General features: G+C 41.1%; 2 protein-coding genes and 1 long non-coding RNA gene across 3 annotated transcripts in view; 1 reads left to right on the top strand and 2 right to left on the bottom strand.

Moving 5' to 3' along the window:
- PDZD4 (PDZ domain containing 4) overlaps positions 1–9,220 on the top strand; it is a 29,560-nt gene extending 20,340 nt beyond the window's left edge. Inside the window, exons 7-8 of the mRNA XM_083355788.1 lie at positions 3,546–3,656; positions 5,432–9,220. Of these exons, the coding sequence (XP_083211914.1) occupies positions 3,546–3,656; positions 5,432–6,769 (1,449 nt within the window). The 3' untranslated portion in view covers positions 6,770–9,220. The remainder of the gene's footprint in view (positions 1–3,545; positions 3,657–5,431) is intronic.
- LOC310636205 lies at positions 354–6,395 on the bottom strand. Its single transcript, XR_014491632.1, has 3 exons — positions 6,291–6,395; positions 1,146–2,461; positions 354–1,066 (listed from the first exon to the last, which is right to left on the bottom strand). It is a non-coding gene; the product is annotated as an uncharacterized lncRNA (long non-coding RNA).
- A 770-nt stretch (positions 9,221–9,990) lies between the features above and the next one.
- SSR4 (signal sequence receptor subunit 4) lies at positions 9,991–15,253 on the bottom strand. The gene is made up of 6 exons (XM_083355808.1): positions 15,115–15,253; positions 14,350–14,468; positions 13,666–13,740; positions 12,813–12,902; positions 11,715–11,780; positions 9,991–10,247 (listed from the first exon to the last, which is right to left on the bottom strand). Exons 1-6 carry the CDS (start codon positions 15,179–15,181, stop codon positions 10,143–10,145), a joined length of 522 nt encoding a protein of 173 aa, XP_083211934.1. The 5' UTR covers positions 15,182–15,253; the 3' UTR covers positions 9,991–10,142.
- Between the last annotated feature and the right edge of the window lie 634 nt (positions 15,254–15,887).

Here is a 15,887-nt window from a genome sequence, read left to right as displayed (position 1 = left end):
GCTAAAAGAAAATAGGAAGTAAGGGAGCTGGGTTGTAATTCAGCTGGAGAACACGTGTAGTGTATACACAGGGGAGCCAGAACACAGATAGTCCTCCCTTAACATCCATTCATTCAGCAACTATTTGAAGTAACAATGCTGCTGAAGGAAGGGTACTCACAACAGATCCTCATAGTTGTGGCTGTCCCCACAACTGTGTGATACAGAGTGGCATACGTGAGATAAAGAGCTCAACAGAGTATGGTGAGGAAAGAAAACAATTCCTGCACACCTTCCCTTTTGTTTCTTTCTATGGAACACTGGGGAAAGGAGATCTCATTTTGGTTGATTTGAACTGAAGACAGAGTGGCAGAGTTCCCCAAATCTGTGCTTATTTTATAATGATAAGTGGAGGATGGGTGGGTGGGATCTGCACAGAAGAAGTGAAAGGGAATCCTTCCAATTCCCCTCAATCCTGGGCTTGCTTCTGCAATTCACATTTCTCCTGCAATTCACTTTCTCCCCTGTCCCCAATCATTTTAATGAATTTTCACACACCTTTGTCAAATTGCCGGAAGCATGTTTGGCCCATGAGCTAATGAACAATTCATCTTAGAAATAGTATTTATTTTTAAAACATATTTATAATACAATATATAAATATTATAGCTATCATACATTCTTATGAAGGGGCTTCCATCAATAAAACAGTTTGCATACCCTTAATATTGCATGTATGTGATTCTAATTTTTTCCAGTGGTATTAAGAATTATATTAAGCAGACAAATGTAATATAAGAACCTAATACAAAAATACATTTATGAAAAGAAACAGAAAAAATATTAAAAAGTGTAAGAAAAAAATCTCCTGGAAAGTAAAAAACAATAACTTCCTCCTTCATTAATAGCAAATACATTCAACATTAACAACTTATCACTCTCTCTTAAAATACAGCCAAATACATCTTCATTTCATATCTCACCCTATTTTCTATTTTCTCATCTGTAAATCTTCAGAAATGAACCAAGAAAAATGAACAGAAAAACCTAAAAACATCATGTAATCCCCCTTTCCATTTAATTTAAGCTTGTAAGCCGCCCTGAGTCTTCAGAGAAGGGCGGGATATAAATGGAATAAAAATAAAAATAAAATAAAATAATTTAACCCCCTTCATCCTTCTCTTTAGTAAACAAAATCTAATCCCAACTAACAAAAAATTGCAAAAAATTTAAAATTAAACATTATCAGAAATGGTAACCCCTTATTTACATATCAAAATAATGTAGATGTTGCAAACTAATCTTTTACACCCAGGTAAGCATTCCCCCCACAAAAAACCCCTATCCAATTAAGATAACTATTAAGCATCACCAGAGATGGCAATTCATTTATTTATATTCAAATAAACCAATTTTTATATTATTTCTTCTTCCTTCTGCCCATTCTTAAGACCCATAGATAAAATTCTGTTTTTTTCTACTATCTTTATCTTGTATCTTGAAATTCTTGTCACCTTCATCAAGTCCATTTATAATTTTCATATTATAATACCAGTAGGTCTCATATACTTTAATTTAAAATAGATCACTCTTTTGATATATTATTTACCGTATATATCTTTTACAATTCTTAAATGATCATCCAATTACATTCGTAAATCTAATATTTCCATCTCTTTTTTTAATATAATTTTAAGTCCACCTTAAGGTCCAGTTTGATTATCTTCAAAGGAACTTGTTTGCCTTCTGTAATAACTTTTGGTTCCAGTATAGAGTTAAAAAACTCAAGTACAACTTGAATCCACAGAACAAACATTCCCTTTAAAGCAGCCATCTTCTGTTCTCTATTTATCGAACTTCAATCTTGCATTCAGTTTGAAATTTAATCAAGACAATTTTTCCCCACACCATAAGAGCTTTCTAATTAACTTCAGTCTTTCTTTAAATCAATTTCCTCCGAAGTTTTAGCATTCAAAAACCTTCCAAAACCAACTTGATAATCACCCCTTTCCTGTGTATTGCAAAAACAGCAAAAAATAAAGATCTTACAAAGCTGGAAACACATTTTTTTTTTCTTTTTAAAAGGATTGAACAGAAATTACCCAGTGACAGGCAAAGTTGGAGTTCCAAAGATTTTTCAATCTATATGAAACAATCAAGGGAAAAACAAACATCTCTAAAGGGATTTAAAAAAATAAATTTAATTGAGCCTTCAGTCCATGAAAGGCTGCATTTATAGAGCATGATGAAAACTGTGACTCCCAGCTGATTGCAAGGGGCTGCAAAAGGGTTGGATTCTGCCTTTGACTCACAAAAAAACCTGTTGTTTGGAGTACATATGGGTAATCTGATCTCTTTTGATGAGAAACGGTTGATAAGCACAATTCTAAAACCAGCAACATGCCCATTTACCTGTCATGCCATCCAGTGCACACTTCATTGATTTGATCATCAGAATTTGGACAGTTCATCAAATGTTTTGCTGAAAGCAAAAAAAAAAAAAAAACCACCACTTATCCCTGTTTCAATAATCTGCTAAACAAGTTGTCTAACGACAAAGTGAGAAAAAGCTAATTTGGCAAGACAGCTTGTTACATGCAAATTCTTCAAAATTTATTTATGAAAATGATGACAAACCACAGGGAAATGATTGAATAGTTGGGGAGCTAGCAGATTAATTGCAAATACGAACAAAGGCGAATATACATGTCCTGGGATAATGTTGCAGGATCCAATCTGGATCGGTCACCGGGACCAGAGTTTCTGTCTTCCGAGCTTTCGGACTGGTGCTGGAGCCTGTCTTCAGGGAACCTCTCTGTAGCAGAGTGTGTGCTGTTCTGTGTGTGGTATTTATAGTGCCTGTTGTAAGTAGGTCTTTAGATGTTGATTGGGGTATGTTGATGGCTGGCATTTAAGTCATTAGCTGTCGTTTGCTTGTGCTGCCCAGCCCTCATCTTCTAAGTACTTGATAGGCTGGTGGTAAATCAGCACTTTTTTTGACTGACAAGAGGGGGCTGTTTCTTTTATTTCATTATTTATTGCATATAATTAATTGCATTTAAATGAAATTATATTTATCCTTTGACCTAGACCAACCTCATTTATATGTTTGGAGAACAATCAACAGCACACCACTCAAAGCCCAAGTATGATCTTGCCTACCCAAATTTTGGTTCCTGGGGCCTAAATGCAAATAATAAAAGGATTTGAATTTAGATTTCAATTGTCCTGATGCTGTTTTTGGAAAGTGCATTTAACAAGAAAATCTTTGGTTTTATTCTTAGTGTGAATTATAGTACTTGTCTGATTTGAAGAGAGAGGGAAAAACCTTTAATAAGTGAATTTCACAATTACTTGAAATGAAATGAGCTTAGAGGGCAAATGCATCGGACAGTTTGGGTAAAATATGTTTCTATATTGGTTGTTCTGCGTTAGTAGCTACTAGAGTACAGGCTGTTAGAAAATAATTAAGCTGATGAAGATTGGGCACCTAGAAAGAACCTGGGATGGAAAATAGAAACTGGAGTTCCTGGCCTTTTTTATTCTGAGTCTATTCACTGTTCCAGCTGTCCAAACGTTGGAAGGACAGTGACCGTGAGGATTTCTTAGATGACTTTGGATCTGAGCATGAAGCTGGAATAAAACCACAACGGCTGCTTTCTCCCCCAGGCCAGCAGGTATGTGGTTTGGAAGTGGAAGTTAAGCAGTTGTTCTGCAGAACAGGCTGAAGCTTTTACTACTAAGCAAATAATACGCTTTGCATGGCTCAGACTGGTACTTTCTACTGCAAGACAGGAGGGTTTCTAGTGGGAAGAACATTTAGAGAATCCTAAGCAGAGAATGAGATTGCTCCCAATAGCTGTCTGAATGCTAAGCCACTCTGCTAAACTGAAGTTGTCTGGCTTGATTAGCAGCAGTAAATCTAGCTCTCCCCCTCTGCCCAGCACAGCCTGAAACAACAGGGCCTGAAGTTAAACCTTGGTTCTTGTTGTGATTCAGGGTCAGCCTGTGGGTTCGACAGTTGGGTCGGACGACTCAGAGGAGGAGGAGGGGGGTGTTGAAGACCTTGCTGAGGGGGTTGAAGATCTTGCTGATGAGAGCCCTCAGCCAGGCCCCTCCCACTTGGTCACCACGGAGACCCAGCTGTGTGAGCCTGAGAGCTGGATGAAGATGACCCACAGCTGGCCCTGTTCAAGGACGCCCGATGCAGGAGGCAGTCAATTAGGAGTAAACAGAGGAAGGCAATGGGGCTCCTTGGAAGGAGGCAGAGAGAAGCCACGCCCTGAACTCTATATAAGGGGAATGTGTGGGAGGGCTGGTTTGCTGAAGGCAACCGCTTGGATAGTTCTTGTTTCTTAAAGCTCCTGTTTCTTGGTTTGTCTTGTTCCGTTTGTTTTTGTGGTAATAAATTTGGCAGGCGTAATTCCAGCCTCTTGCCTTCTTGAAAAAGGGGTTGTCCCTGCCTTTTCTGCAGGGCCGGTAGCAGGCTGGTACAGAACAGTTCTTATGTATGCAAAGAATATGTTCTATCACTAAATTTTAGACTTTGCTGCTGCTGATTTGAATTAATCTGATCATTCAGGCAGATGATGTGCATCTGCTTCCATTTGCCTCCAGTTCTCATTCCACTGGTTTGCAGTAAGGTTCTGCTCCCTTGCCTGCACAGGGGCAAAGCTAGCCGCATATCTTTTCCACAGGAATTTGGAATCCCCTTTTTCAATTTATGAAAAGGGCCAGGAGCATCATCTATTCTGCTCACTTCCACTTGTTTGGCCTTTAATTGGTACACCAAAAGGGAGGTTGAGATCTTCTGGCAGACTGTTGGATGACTTGTAGTTGGCTGACAAGAAAAGCTGACTCCAGGTTGTTTGTGAATACGTAGAGTCATCATGATATTCGTAACTGCCCCCTGTATGCCCACTTGTATACAGTAATATTTAGATTGTAAGGATACGTCAAGGAAAGTAACTCAGTTGTGTATGGAATTTTGTGTAAGGTCACCTCAGTTTATAGATCATAGAATGCAGTGGGGGAATTGATTATCTCCCAAAGCACAATTTCCCATCTGACTTAACTAAATGCAAAATAGATTGTGGAAACCTAAAATGGGCCCAGAGCTGCATTAATTTCAGCCAAAGACTTCCCTAATGGACTGTTTTTGTCATTCATCTCTTTTTGCTCTGAGATGAAAGGGGCCAGAGAAGCCTTTGTAGTTGAAAGATGTGATTGAATAGGGAGAAAACAATGGCAATGCTTTTGTAGTTGTCCGGATCTTGCTAAAGTTAATTAAACCTTTTGTCCATTTTCCAGTTACATAGGAATGTAGAACAGTCTTGGCCAAATTCAAATCTAAGAGTTTAACTGCAAGGGTCTAAGGCTGGCACAGAAGTGTCAGACAGGGCCAAAATCTAGAGCAGCTTTCCCTGAATGCTACCCTCTCCCTTTTCCTTAGGAGGACCCACTACAAGAAAAGCCTGCTGGGGATGCAGCCACACCTCTGACTAACAGCCAGGAGCTGGACAGTGGCGTGGGCCGGACAGATGAAAGTACCCGTAACGAGGAGAGCTCTGAACATGACCTGCTAGGGGATGAAGCACCCAGTGCTGCCAACACACCAGGCAGCCTGCGCAAATTTGGGCCTAGCCTCCAGCCTCGGGACTTCCATTATAGCATGGACTCCCTCCTGGCAGGGGAGCTTCCTAGTGCTGTGGGCACAGACCTGATGCCCGGACTTACCGATGAAGAGTACGAACGTTACCGGGAGTTGCTGGAGCTCAAGTGTCATCTGGAGAACGGCAATGAACCAGGGCTAGTGAGCGCTGCCCTGGATGTCAACCGCAACGAGGTGGCTCTGCTAGAGGAAGAGCTTCGCCACCTGGAATTTAAGTGCCGCAACATCTTGCGAGCACAGAAGATGCAACAGCTCCGCGAACGCTGCATGAAGGCCTGGCTGCTTGAGGAGGAAGGGCTGTACACCTTGGAAGGGGAGCCTAAGAAGCACGAACTGTCAGACATCACTGAACTGCCAGAACGCTCAGATAAGGACAGCACGAGTGCCTACAACACTGGAGAAAGTTGCCGAAGCACCCCCTTATTGGAAAGCCCCTTGCGTCGCTTGGCTGAGACCCCCAATCTCAACCGCACAGCTCCCCCTTCCCCACCACACCCTAAGTTCCGCCGGGAAGAGCGGGTGCGGCGCTGCCCCAAGGCAACTGGGGAAAGCAGCCCATATTTGAGTCGACGTCAGCGGGAAGAGCAGCTACCTGCTCCCATCAGCCCTATGAGCTTAGCCAGCATTTGCAAGGACTCACTTGGGAGCAAAGCAGAACCCCGCATGGAGTGGAAAGTGAAGGTCCGTAGTGATGGCACTCGCTACGTGGCCAAGAGACCAGTGAGGGACCGGCTGCTCAAAGCCAGGGCCATGAAGATCCGTGAGGAACGCAGCGGCATGACGACAGATGATGATGCAGTCAGCGAGATGAAGATGGGACGTTACTGGAGCAAGGAGGAACGGAAACAGCACTTGATTCGAGCTCGTGAGCAACGGAAACGCCGCGAGTTTATGATGCAGAGTCGGCTGGAGTGCTTGAGAGAAAGGGAAGGAAGTGAAGCTCGAGGGATTTCTGGCGAGGTCAACATCTTGGCACTGAGCCATCGTAAAACCATGAAGAAACGGAGCCGACGCATCTTGGACAACTGGATTACCATCCAAGAAATGTTGGCTCACGGCACTCGCTCAGCAGATGGCCGCAGAGTTTACAACCCGCTGCTCTCAGTCACTACTGTGTGAGTGTGGGAAAGAACACTGGAGGGAAGCTGAACCATTGTCTCCTGGCCAGACTGGAGAAAGGAGGGTAAATACAGCTGTTTCCTCCTTGATTAATAGGACGATTGCTCTTTGAACATACTTGGGACCTTTTACTATTGTACTCCATGGGCTCCAATAGCCCTCCTCTCTAAACCAAATTTAGAGTGTGAGAAGCCCAGCATCCTTTCCTGCCTTAAGGACCAGGGGGCAAAATAGGCCACCAAGCGTGCTACTGTCGGGAGCCTGCTAGAGAGTAAAGTCTGTTTTCCTGATGTGGGCACTATCTGTATTGAAGGCAATTGTACAAGTCTGTGGTCCCCTTTCACTTATGGGAAAGCTTTTGCCAGCTTGGTCCATGCCAATCCCATCTTGAAGCACAAAGAACCAATTCTCATCTATAGACAATGTGCAGAGCACAAGAAAAGGAGGCTCATCCCCATCAGCAGGACCAATGAACCTTTCCTGTCTTCCCAAATTGGGATGTTGTGACATCTTTCTTCTTTCTCTTTCCTCTTTTGTGATTGTGGTTTTACATTTTTTAAATTTCTCCCAGGATGGAGGTCCAAGCCCTGGAGGCTCAATCCACAAGTGACCCAAGAGCTCCCTTCCTGCATTTTCTACCATGTCACTGCCCTTCCCTCCCAGCTCAGGAAGACGCAGTAGCTTAGCATAGGGAGGTTTTGCAATGGAAAGCTTGTAGCAAACCTTGTACCTGAGGCTGAAATTGCATTGTTACAATAAACAAATTTTAAAAAATGTTTTTATTCATTGAAACCAAGTTACACAAGTAAGCAGCATAAACACTTTTGAAACTGGGGCTGGCTGCCTAAAATTAGTAAAGCCGACCTTGCCAATGGGCGTTTGCGGGATGAAGACAGATGGTAGCATAAAAGCAACAGGAGTGGAAAGGGGTGAAAATATTAGTTCACAGTACACAGCAGCTAACTTTTTTTGCAAGCTTAGTTAACTGAAGCACTATTCATAGAATTAATCCAGTTTTCCAAGTTTACATGACACACTGACTCGTAAACTAATCCCAACAATTGGGAGTTTACATTATAAGGCTACAATGTGAATCCAGCCAATGACTAGGTTTACCTATTGCACTTTTATTAAGTTGAGCAACCTGAAGCTTCCCAGTTGCAAGCTCTCTTCCCCATTAAAACCAGGATAATATGGAAAATCTTAGGTCTCTTCCATAGGTGTCCTGACCTCACCTACTTAATATCATTACCAGCAATGTCCACCCAAAACACATTGTGATTCTCAAGCCACCAAAAGATTGCTTGCCTCACATTAAGTAATTTCTCAACCCGATTTATTTAATAAAGCATTGTGAGTAGGAGTCTCATAATAATGCTTTATTAAATAAAATGGGTTGAGAAATTATTTAATATGAAACAAGCAACCTTTAAATTACAAGCAACCTTTTAAAAAAAATTATACTAATCTGTGATCCACAGTTCATGGACTACAAGTGGTTAAGTTCATATTAGTTCATAGAGTTCACATCAAGCTAAAATCAAATAAACCAAATACGGTAATACCTTCAGATTCATACTGTGTGAATTGGGTCACTTACTGGAATAATTTCTGAAACCCTAGTCACCAAACGTTCATATTTTCTGAACATCCTACAATAGCATAAAAAACATGCATGAAATCTTAGTCTGGATCAATCAAATCTCAGTTGAAAAGGACTCAGGTACTGGGATATATCCCTGAAACTTGTTCAGTTATGCCCTTGAAAGAATACCACCCAGCTGTATGCTGGATGAACCAAAGTCCTTGCTTGGCGGTTGAAGGTAATTTAAGATAATTTTAGATGACAAAACTCACCATTTAAAATACAGGACTGACCAAAAGAGAACAGTGAAGGTACTCCAGTATTATTACACATCAGCATCTTTATCTTAGTATTAGCTTTATATTACATTACACAGAATTGTATCTTGCATATAGGAAAAAGTATTGCATTCACAATTCTCAGCTTTTTGTGGAAAAAACCCCTTACCATTTAAATTACCATTTAATAGAGATTTTTAAAATAAAAAGTTGCCTTGTAATACCACAGAGAAAGCAAGGCTGAGCCCAGCATGCTAACTTCCATTCCACTTTAAGAGTGGCAATGAGCTACAATTCAAACCAGCAATTACACAATTCAGGGCTTGTGCCACTCACTCCAGGTGACACCCCAGTAGAAGAAATAGAAACTGCTTAGGATGCAAATGTACTTCTAACTTACAGGAGGCACCAATCATACTCTCTTATGCATGTAGCCCTATCATCATTCTTTGAATTTATTTCTATGTTAAAAGGGAATTCATTGCATGTTCCATTTATAGGAAGTCCTTGCTTAGTATGTGCCTCGGCAGCAACTGTTCAGTTACAATTGTGGTGAAAAAGTAACTTTGTGACCAATGACATTAAACCTACGCAAGCACATGACTATTCAAACACTTAACAACCAAGTTGTTGGTTCTAGCTGTGGTTGCTAAACAAGGACTACCTATATTAGAGGAGACAAGCAGACAGAAATAGTCTACAATTAGTAGCAAGTTCCATCATGATTTTTTCCTGAAAAATGTAAAACGTTTAATATACCTTTAGTTTACTCAATGGTCTGTAAAACTGTAACTGAATTTGACTTGCACACTGGTTCATATGCAGATTGCAGCAGCTAAAAATCTTACTGGACTGCAAAAGTACCAAATGTTACAAATATAAGGATAGCCATACATTCTATGTAACTGCTTTTCCCTTTATAATCTGGCATGAATACAATTTTACAGCAATGAGGTAATCCCACCCTGGCTGCAGTGGCTCACACCAGGAGCTGTAGTCATTAGATAATGAGCCGTAGAATAATTATGACTGCACCCAGAGATGCATTGCTTAATGGGATTAAGGCAAAGGAAAATGGATCTTAACTCTGAAGCGATTCAGCTAATCAGCCACCACAGCCAACCCCTATTAAGCCAGCCACAATTCAAAATGTTAGCTTGGCAAAGTATGCACCTTTAGGGTTTGTGTGTGTCCTCTGCTTCTTTCCAGGATTCCAGCTCAATGGAAAGCAATTGCTTTATTGGGTCTTCTCAGCTCTTTGTTTAGGCACAGTTGAGCCTCAACTTACTTTGAAAGGTGGCAAGAAGATCAACAAATGCCCTTTGATCAAACCATAAGAAGTTCTAACATTGTTATAATTCTGACCTACTTCAAACCAAAACATGAGATGGGAATTAATGATGCTGACAAGCCACATGAGTATTTTTGAAGTGGCAAAGACAGCCATCTTTGCCTTCTAAAGAAAAGGCAGAAAGCAGAGAAGTTGGTATAGAGAGTTTATTGAAGTGCTTTATGCTTGGATGTTACTCTTAGCAGTAAATGCCATATAATATACCAGAACACCAATTAATGCTGCCAATACCTCAGTGGAGACCCATGGTCCACTCCAGGCACCCTGCAAATGGAAGGTGGAAAGAATAGAAACACATTGAATAAACAGCATGGTTAAAGGAAAAAATAACAAATGCGCGGAACTGAATTTTCAGGGTACTGTACCATGATTTTTAACTTGTCTGGACTACAAGGAATTAAACTGTAGCAGCAGGGAGGTGAGTTGTACCAGGACACGTCACCCAAACATAAGGAACTACACCTAGATGTGGCCTGCCTAGTGTGAGAAACCCCAATCAAATAATAAAACTGGCCTAACAGCAGGGAATAATTAAGTAGATCAACCTTGCAATTATAGCTTTTTTCTATTTCGTATATTTTCTCCATTACTTAGCAAAACAAAGGACTATAAAGAAAAGTACTGATACTGAGCAAGGCTAAACTTTGAAATAGTAAAGATTTTTTTAAAAGAATAGTAAAGATAAAGCCCCAAATGCAGTCTAGCAGGGAAAACCACTGGAATTTTCTGGGTAGGTATGGCATACACGCTTGCAGTATGCACATCTGGGAGAAATTTTTCAGCTTCATTAGTTTGCTATGAAATGTCTGATGTATGAGTGGCCCATTATAGCAGCCATTTTATATACAGATACAATCAACTCTGGCAGCCATTTTGTGCTTGCTAATATAGAAAGCTTTTTTATTTTTTCGGTGTCCTAGAAAGGATCTCAATTCTGAATGCAATCTGTTTAGAAATATTAGAAGCTGGACTTCTGGGAACACGCACTAAATGATACACAGATCCTTTCCCCACCTCATTAACTATAGCTATATATTATTTCTAATTTAGCAATCCCTGCTAAATTAGAAATAATATATTAAGTTTTCATTATGAACTGGCCTTCTATATCTGTTACATCACATTCCCCCCACTTTAATAGTGTATACAGTTTTCATCTCAACTATCTCTAGATCAAATCCTAAGTGGTACAAAGGATATTCTCCTCCTTGGGAATTGGGAGCATTATAACTCTTTGCAGCAAGTATCCAAGCATACAGGTAGTCCATTACAGTCATAAGCTATGGGAGTCATAAAGCAGGTCATCTTGTGACCATCTTATGACCTTTTCTGCAGCAGTCATTAAGCAAGCCCATTGTTTGCAATGGAGCATTTTTGACCCAAACCAGAAGTAAATACCAGCTTTTGGCAAAAATATGGTCAATCATGATCATGTGACTATATGACATTGGAAATGTCTGTAAATGCGGGCTTGTTGCTGAGAGTCTGAAAAGTGGTTATGTGACCACTTATGGGGGTGCAATAGCAGCTGTTGAAACTTTGTAATTGGGTCATAAATAAGCTAAGCGACTGGTTGTAAATTGAGATAGTTGTTCAAATAATTAAAGAAACCATCATAGAATACATATGCTATAAATGGCCTGGTTTATCCAAATGTGTTTATAGTATTGAACATGTGTTGGTTGCATTGACCACCTATTAGAGCCCCATACCCACAGAAGTGGCACTCACCCGATGATCCACACTGACTGTAAAAAGAGGTTTGATCTCCGAGACATCCTCATTGTTGCGCTGAGCCTAAAATGGAGGGAAGAGAATTCAACAGCTGAGTTAAGGCTTAAATTAACCAAAGGCCCATGATGTAACTTCCTCATAGCATCTACTTACACTAGAGACACTACATGACTAGAATTAGCAGAGGAAAGCATAAGTTGACAACACATCTAGCAGTGAAACAGAATACTAGGATTGTGTTTTCAGTTCAATATTAAATTACGTGAGGTAGTTTTTAAATTTTAATCTCCATGGCCATCTGATCAAGGATGCCTCAGTCTCAGTTCCAAGTGTGCATAGGCATGCCACAGTATGTCATTAACAAAGGAAATATTGTATTTTTACTTAAAAGTATATCATTTTTTTCACACAACAAAGGCAGTATAAGATTACAGGTAGTCCTCAAATTACAAGTTTATTTAGTAACCTTTTAAAGTTACAACAGCGCTGAAAAAGTGACTTATGACCATTTTTCACACTTACAACCATACCAGCATCCCTGTGGTCACACGATCAAAATTCAGACATTTGGCAACTGATTCATGACAGGTGCAGTCTCCCAGGGTCATGTGATCACCTTTTGCAGTCAATGGGAAGCCAGATTCACTTAACAACTGAGTTACTAAGTTAACAGCTGCAGCAATTCACTTAACTCTGGCAAGAAAAAGTCTAAAATGGGGCAAAATTCACAACAAACGTCTCACTTAATAACAAATTTTGGGCTCAGTTGTGATTGTAAGTCAAAGACTACCTGCAATTCATGGGGCTTCCAGCTACTGAAAAAAAGTCAAGCTACCAGCTTTAATAGTAAAATGTAAACATTTGTTTCCCGTTCCTATATTGATCACAAATCTGTAAATAGTCTACAACAGGGGTCTTCAAACTTGGCCTTTTTATGACTTGTGGACTTCAACTCCCAGAATTCCTCAGTCAGGCATGCTGGCTGAGGAATTCTGGGAGTTGAAGTCCACACGTCATAAAAGGGCCAAGTTTGAAGACCTCTGGTCTACAAAATCTATTTGTATCTTTTCCTTCAATCCATCAGTGCAATCTCACCTTGCGCAAGATACTATAGGACTCCTCATCAAAAAACTTCACCTCATAGGTACCTGAGCGAGCCAACTTATGTTCCATGCTCCAAGAAACCTGTCCCAGAATAAAAAGATACAGGATCAGCCACAAAAGAAACTGTCTTATCTTGATAATACAAATACGTCACCCAAAGACATTAAGATATGTACCACTCACTTCAGTAGCCAGGGCTATAATAAACCAAACTAGCCAATGGTTCGGAATGGCAATTTCCTTTAGCATGGAGAGTAGGAGGGACTCACAGAATCAGACCCACCACAAAACTAGAGCCATGCATTTATGGCAGAAAACCACTGCCTTCTTTATCCAGTTATATGGTGTAAGGCAGGGGTTTCAAACTGCTGACCCGTGGTTGCATCATGCAGCGGCCGCACCCACCCCAGCAATTTGACACCTACGGTATAAGGATTGACAACTTATTCTTTATTATTAATTTCAAATGCTGTTGATCCTATTAAAGACTAAGGATTGTTATGTTACTTATTTAATCAAACTTGCAGGCTGCTTCCAACACAGACAAAACTCAATTTTGCCTGTAAGTTACTTAATCCTTCTAGAGTGTAAGATATTTCATATTTTAGAACCAAGCTATAAACCAGATTTTGTATATAATTTCTTCTGTTTATATTTTTAATAATGAAACAAAGGCTGCAAACCAATGCAGAATTAATAACTTCACTAATTCCATAAAAATTGAATTCCAGTATTTTGCAAAATGAGAGATTTATGAAAATGCTGATTTAAACTGAATCCAATATAAATCTGTTCAAAAGGTAATATTAGCATCTACTATAGCAGGAATCATGTTTATTCTTACCTGATAGCGACCAACATCCTGACCCCGTGTAACAGGGAATTGCTTGCCATTGACATCTGCATAGAGGGCCACATTCTAGATAAAAAAAATGCAATGGGTATCACAGTTAACAGAAATCCATACAATCTCCCATCTTGAAATCTTAACTGCCTACAACAGGAGGAACCTGGAATAACAGGAAAGAGAGGTCTCATTCCTTGCCAACAGATCAAATGCCAGTATCCCGACCAAGCTTGCCTTTAACAGAAAATCCAGTGGAGAAGGAACTCAAGTTTTTCTATCAATAAAAAAACCTCAGATGGCTACTTTTCTGTTGTTTTTAAATGTACCACCCACATCAGTAGCTAGGACTACAGTGAATCAGACCAGCCAATGGTTCGGGGAGCCAAGTTTCTCTGGCATGGAGTCCACTATGGGAAGCCCATGGAAAGGGACCTACCATAAATCCAAAGCCATGCCCATGATGGGACAGATTCACTGTCCTATCATAATCACTTAGAACAGAGGTCTCCAACCTTTTGGACACCAGGGACCAGTACTTGTTTGTGCAGCCTGGTACTGGTCCATGGACAGGGGGTTGGGGACCCCTGACTTAGAACACAATTTACTATATCTGTGGCCAATTTTCCAGATTGCATTTCCTTTAAAATGTAAAAACAAAACAAACAAACTTCAGGCACTTACTTGTGCTCCATTTTTACAGGTGAGGGAGATCTCAACAACAAAGACAGTTTCAGAAGAAATAACAGCATCTGAGGTAGTATAATAAGATGGGGAGATAACTGGTTCTGTGCATGTTTCACCTGCCAGGAAAGAAAAATGACTTTATCAAAATATTTAGAGCTTTAAGTGGAATGCTAGACCATTCAATGAGATGCTTAAGGAACTGAAGTCCTCACCGAGCTTCATGATCTCGTACTGTATTCATGGGTAGCCTTTAAATGATGAAATGTGTTTTGAGCAGTGCATTAACAATAAAGTCAAACCTTTTTAAAATCTAGTTCTGTGATCTCCACAGTTCCCGCCTTCATTTAACTTACCTGCCTACTTAGACACGAGAGAGTAAAAAAGTCTTCAGAATTTTTCTAACAATATAATTTTAGAGCACAATAAGATACTTCAGCAAAGTCTCTTACCTTAACAAATTTCCCACCCAGATATCTTATCATATATATCTGGACTACAAGCTCCATAATCCCTAGTTGCTATGACCAGGACTATTTGCGAATTATATTCATTGGGGGCGGGGGGTGGGGAATGGAACTGGACTAGGGAAGCTGCCTGAAACTAACTAAAGAAATCTCCGGGAGAGAAGAAGAAAAATGCGGGTCACGAGGGAAGGTCTTCGGAAGGGCCCACAAATTCGTTCAGGCCCGGAAGCCAAGGGACTCTCACGAAGATGAGAAAGGAAAAGAGGCCACAAGAAGATCCCCGGAACGTCTCCATTACCTCGCACCCCACTCAGCACCAACAACGCGGACACCAACCACGGCAGCCCTAACCCGGCCCCCGCCATCACCACGCAGGGAAAAAGCGAGCAACGACCAACCTGCTGCCGTCAAGCCGAGCCGCCCGCCTCCGGCGCGAGGGACGGCGGGAAAGGCCGCCAGCCAATCAGCAAGGGCGACGCTACTCCAGCAACCGCGGCTGTGACACGTGACAAGAGGCAGGGCGAGCCGAGAGAAACGTGGCCTTCCGCGAAAGGAATATTTCTAAAATGGCTGCTCGGAACTTTGGTTGCCCAGTCAGTGGCGAGAGGGCGGAACCAGCCGAAAGCGATTCCAACTGCGCAGGCGTCACGTAGAAGTTGCTATATCAGCCGAGGATGAGATGAGTAAGGCGCTGTGGAATGCGAGTTGCTCTGCTCCTTGCGCAGTAGCCAAGTAGAATAATTGCTTTGGGTGGCACTACTATCCGCCGTAATTAATTTGCAATGATCGCCCGATTGCTGTTACTTAACAATATAATTAGAAAACACTTTTCGGGGGGGGGGGGGAAAGTATTTGGAGCAATTGCAAGAGAGATCTATTGCCGTGGAACAGAGATGTAAAGGGATGCAACACCACGAAGAGCCGCTTTTTCGCGGTTAATTACATGTTACGGGGAATAATTCCGCCGAACACATTCTAACGGCAGAAACATGCAGTAGATCTCGGTGATGACCCGGTTAAATGTGGAGAAGGTTGGGGTTGGATATTGGGCGGGCATGTAGGGTAGAATAA

Source organism: Vipera ursinii (genome assembly GCF_947247035.1).
Source record: "Vipera ursinii genome assembly, chromosome: 2".
Classification (NCBI taxonomy): domain Eukaryota; kingdom Metazoa; phylum Chordata; class Lepidosauria; order Squamata; family Viperidae; genus Vipera; species Vipera ursinii.
Note: the sequence above shows the minus strand (reverse complement) of the source record. Positions and strands in the feature narration are given on the sequence as shown.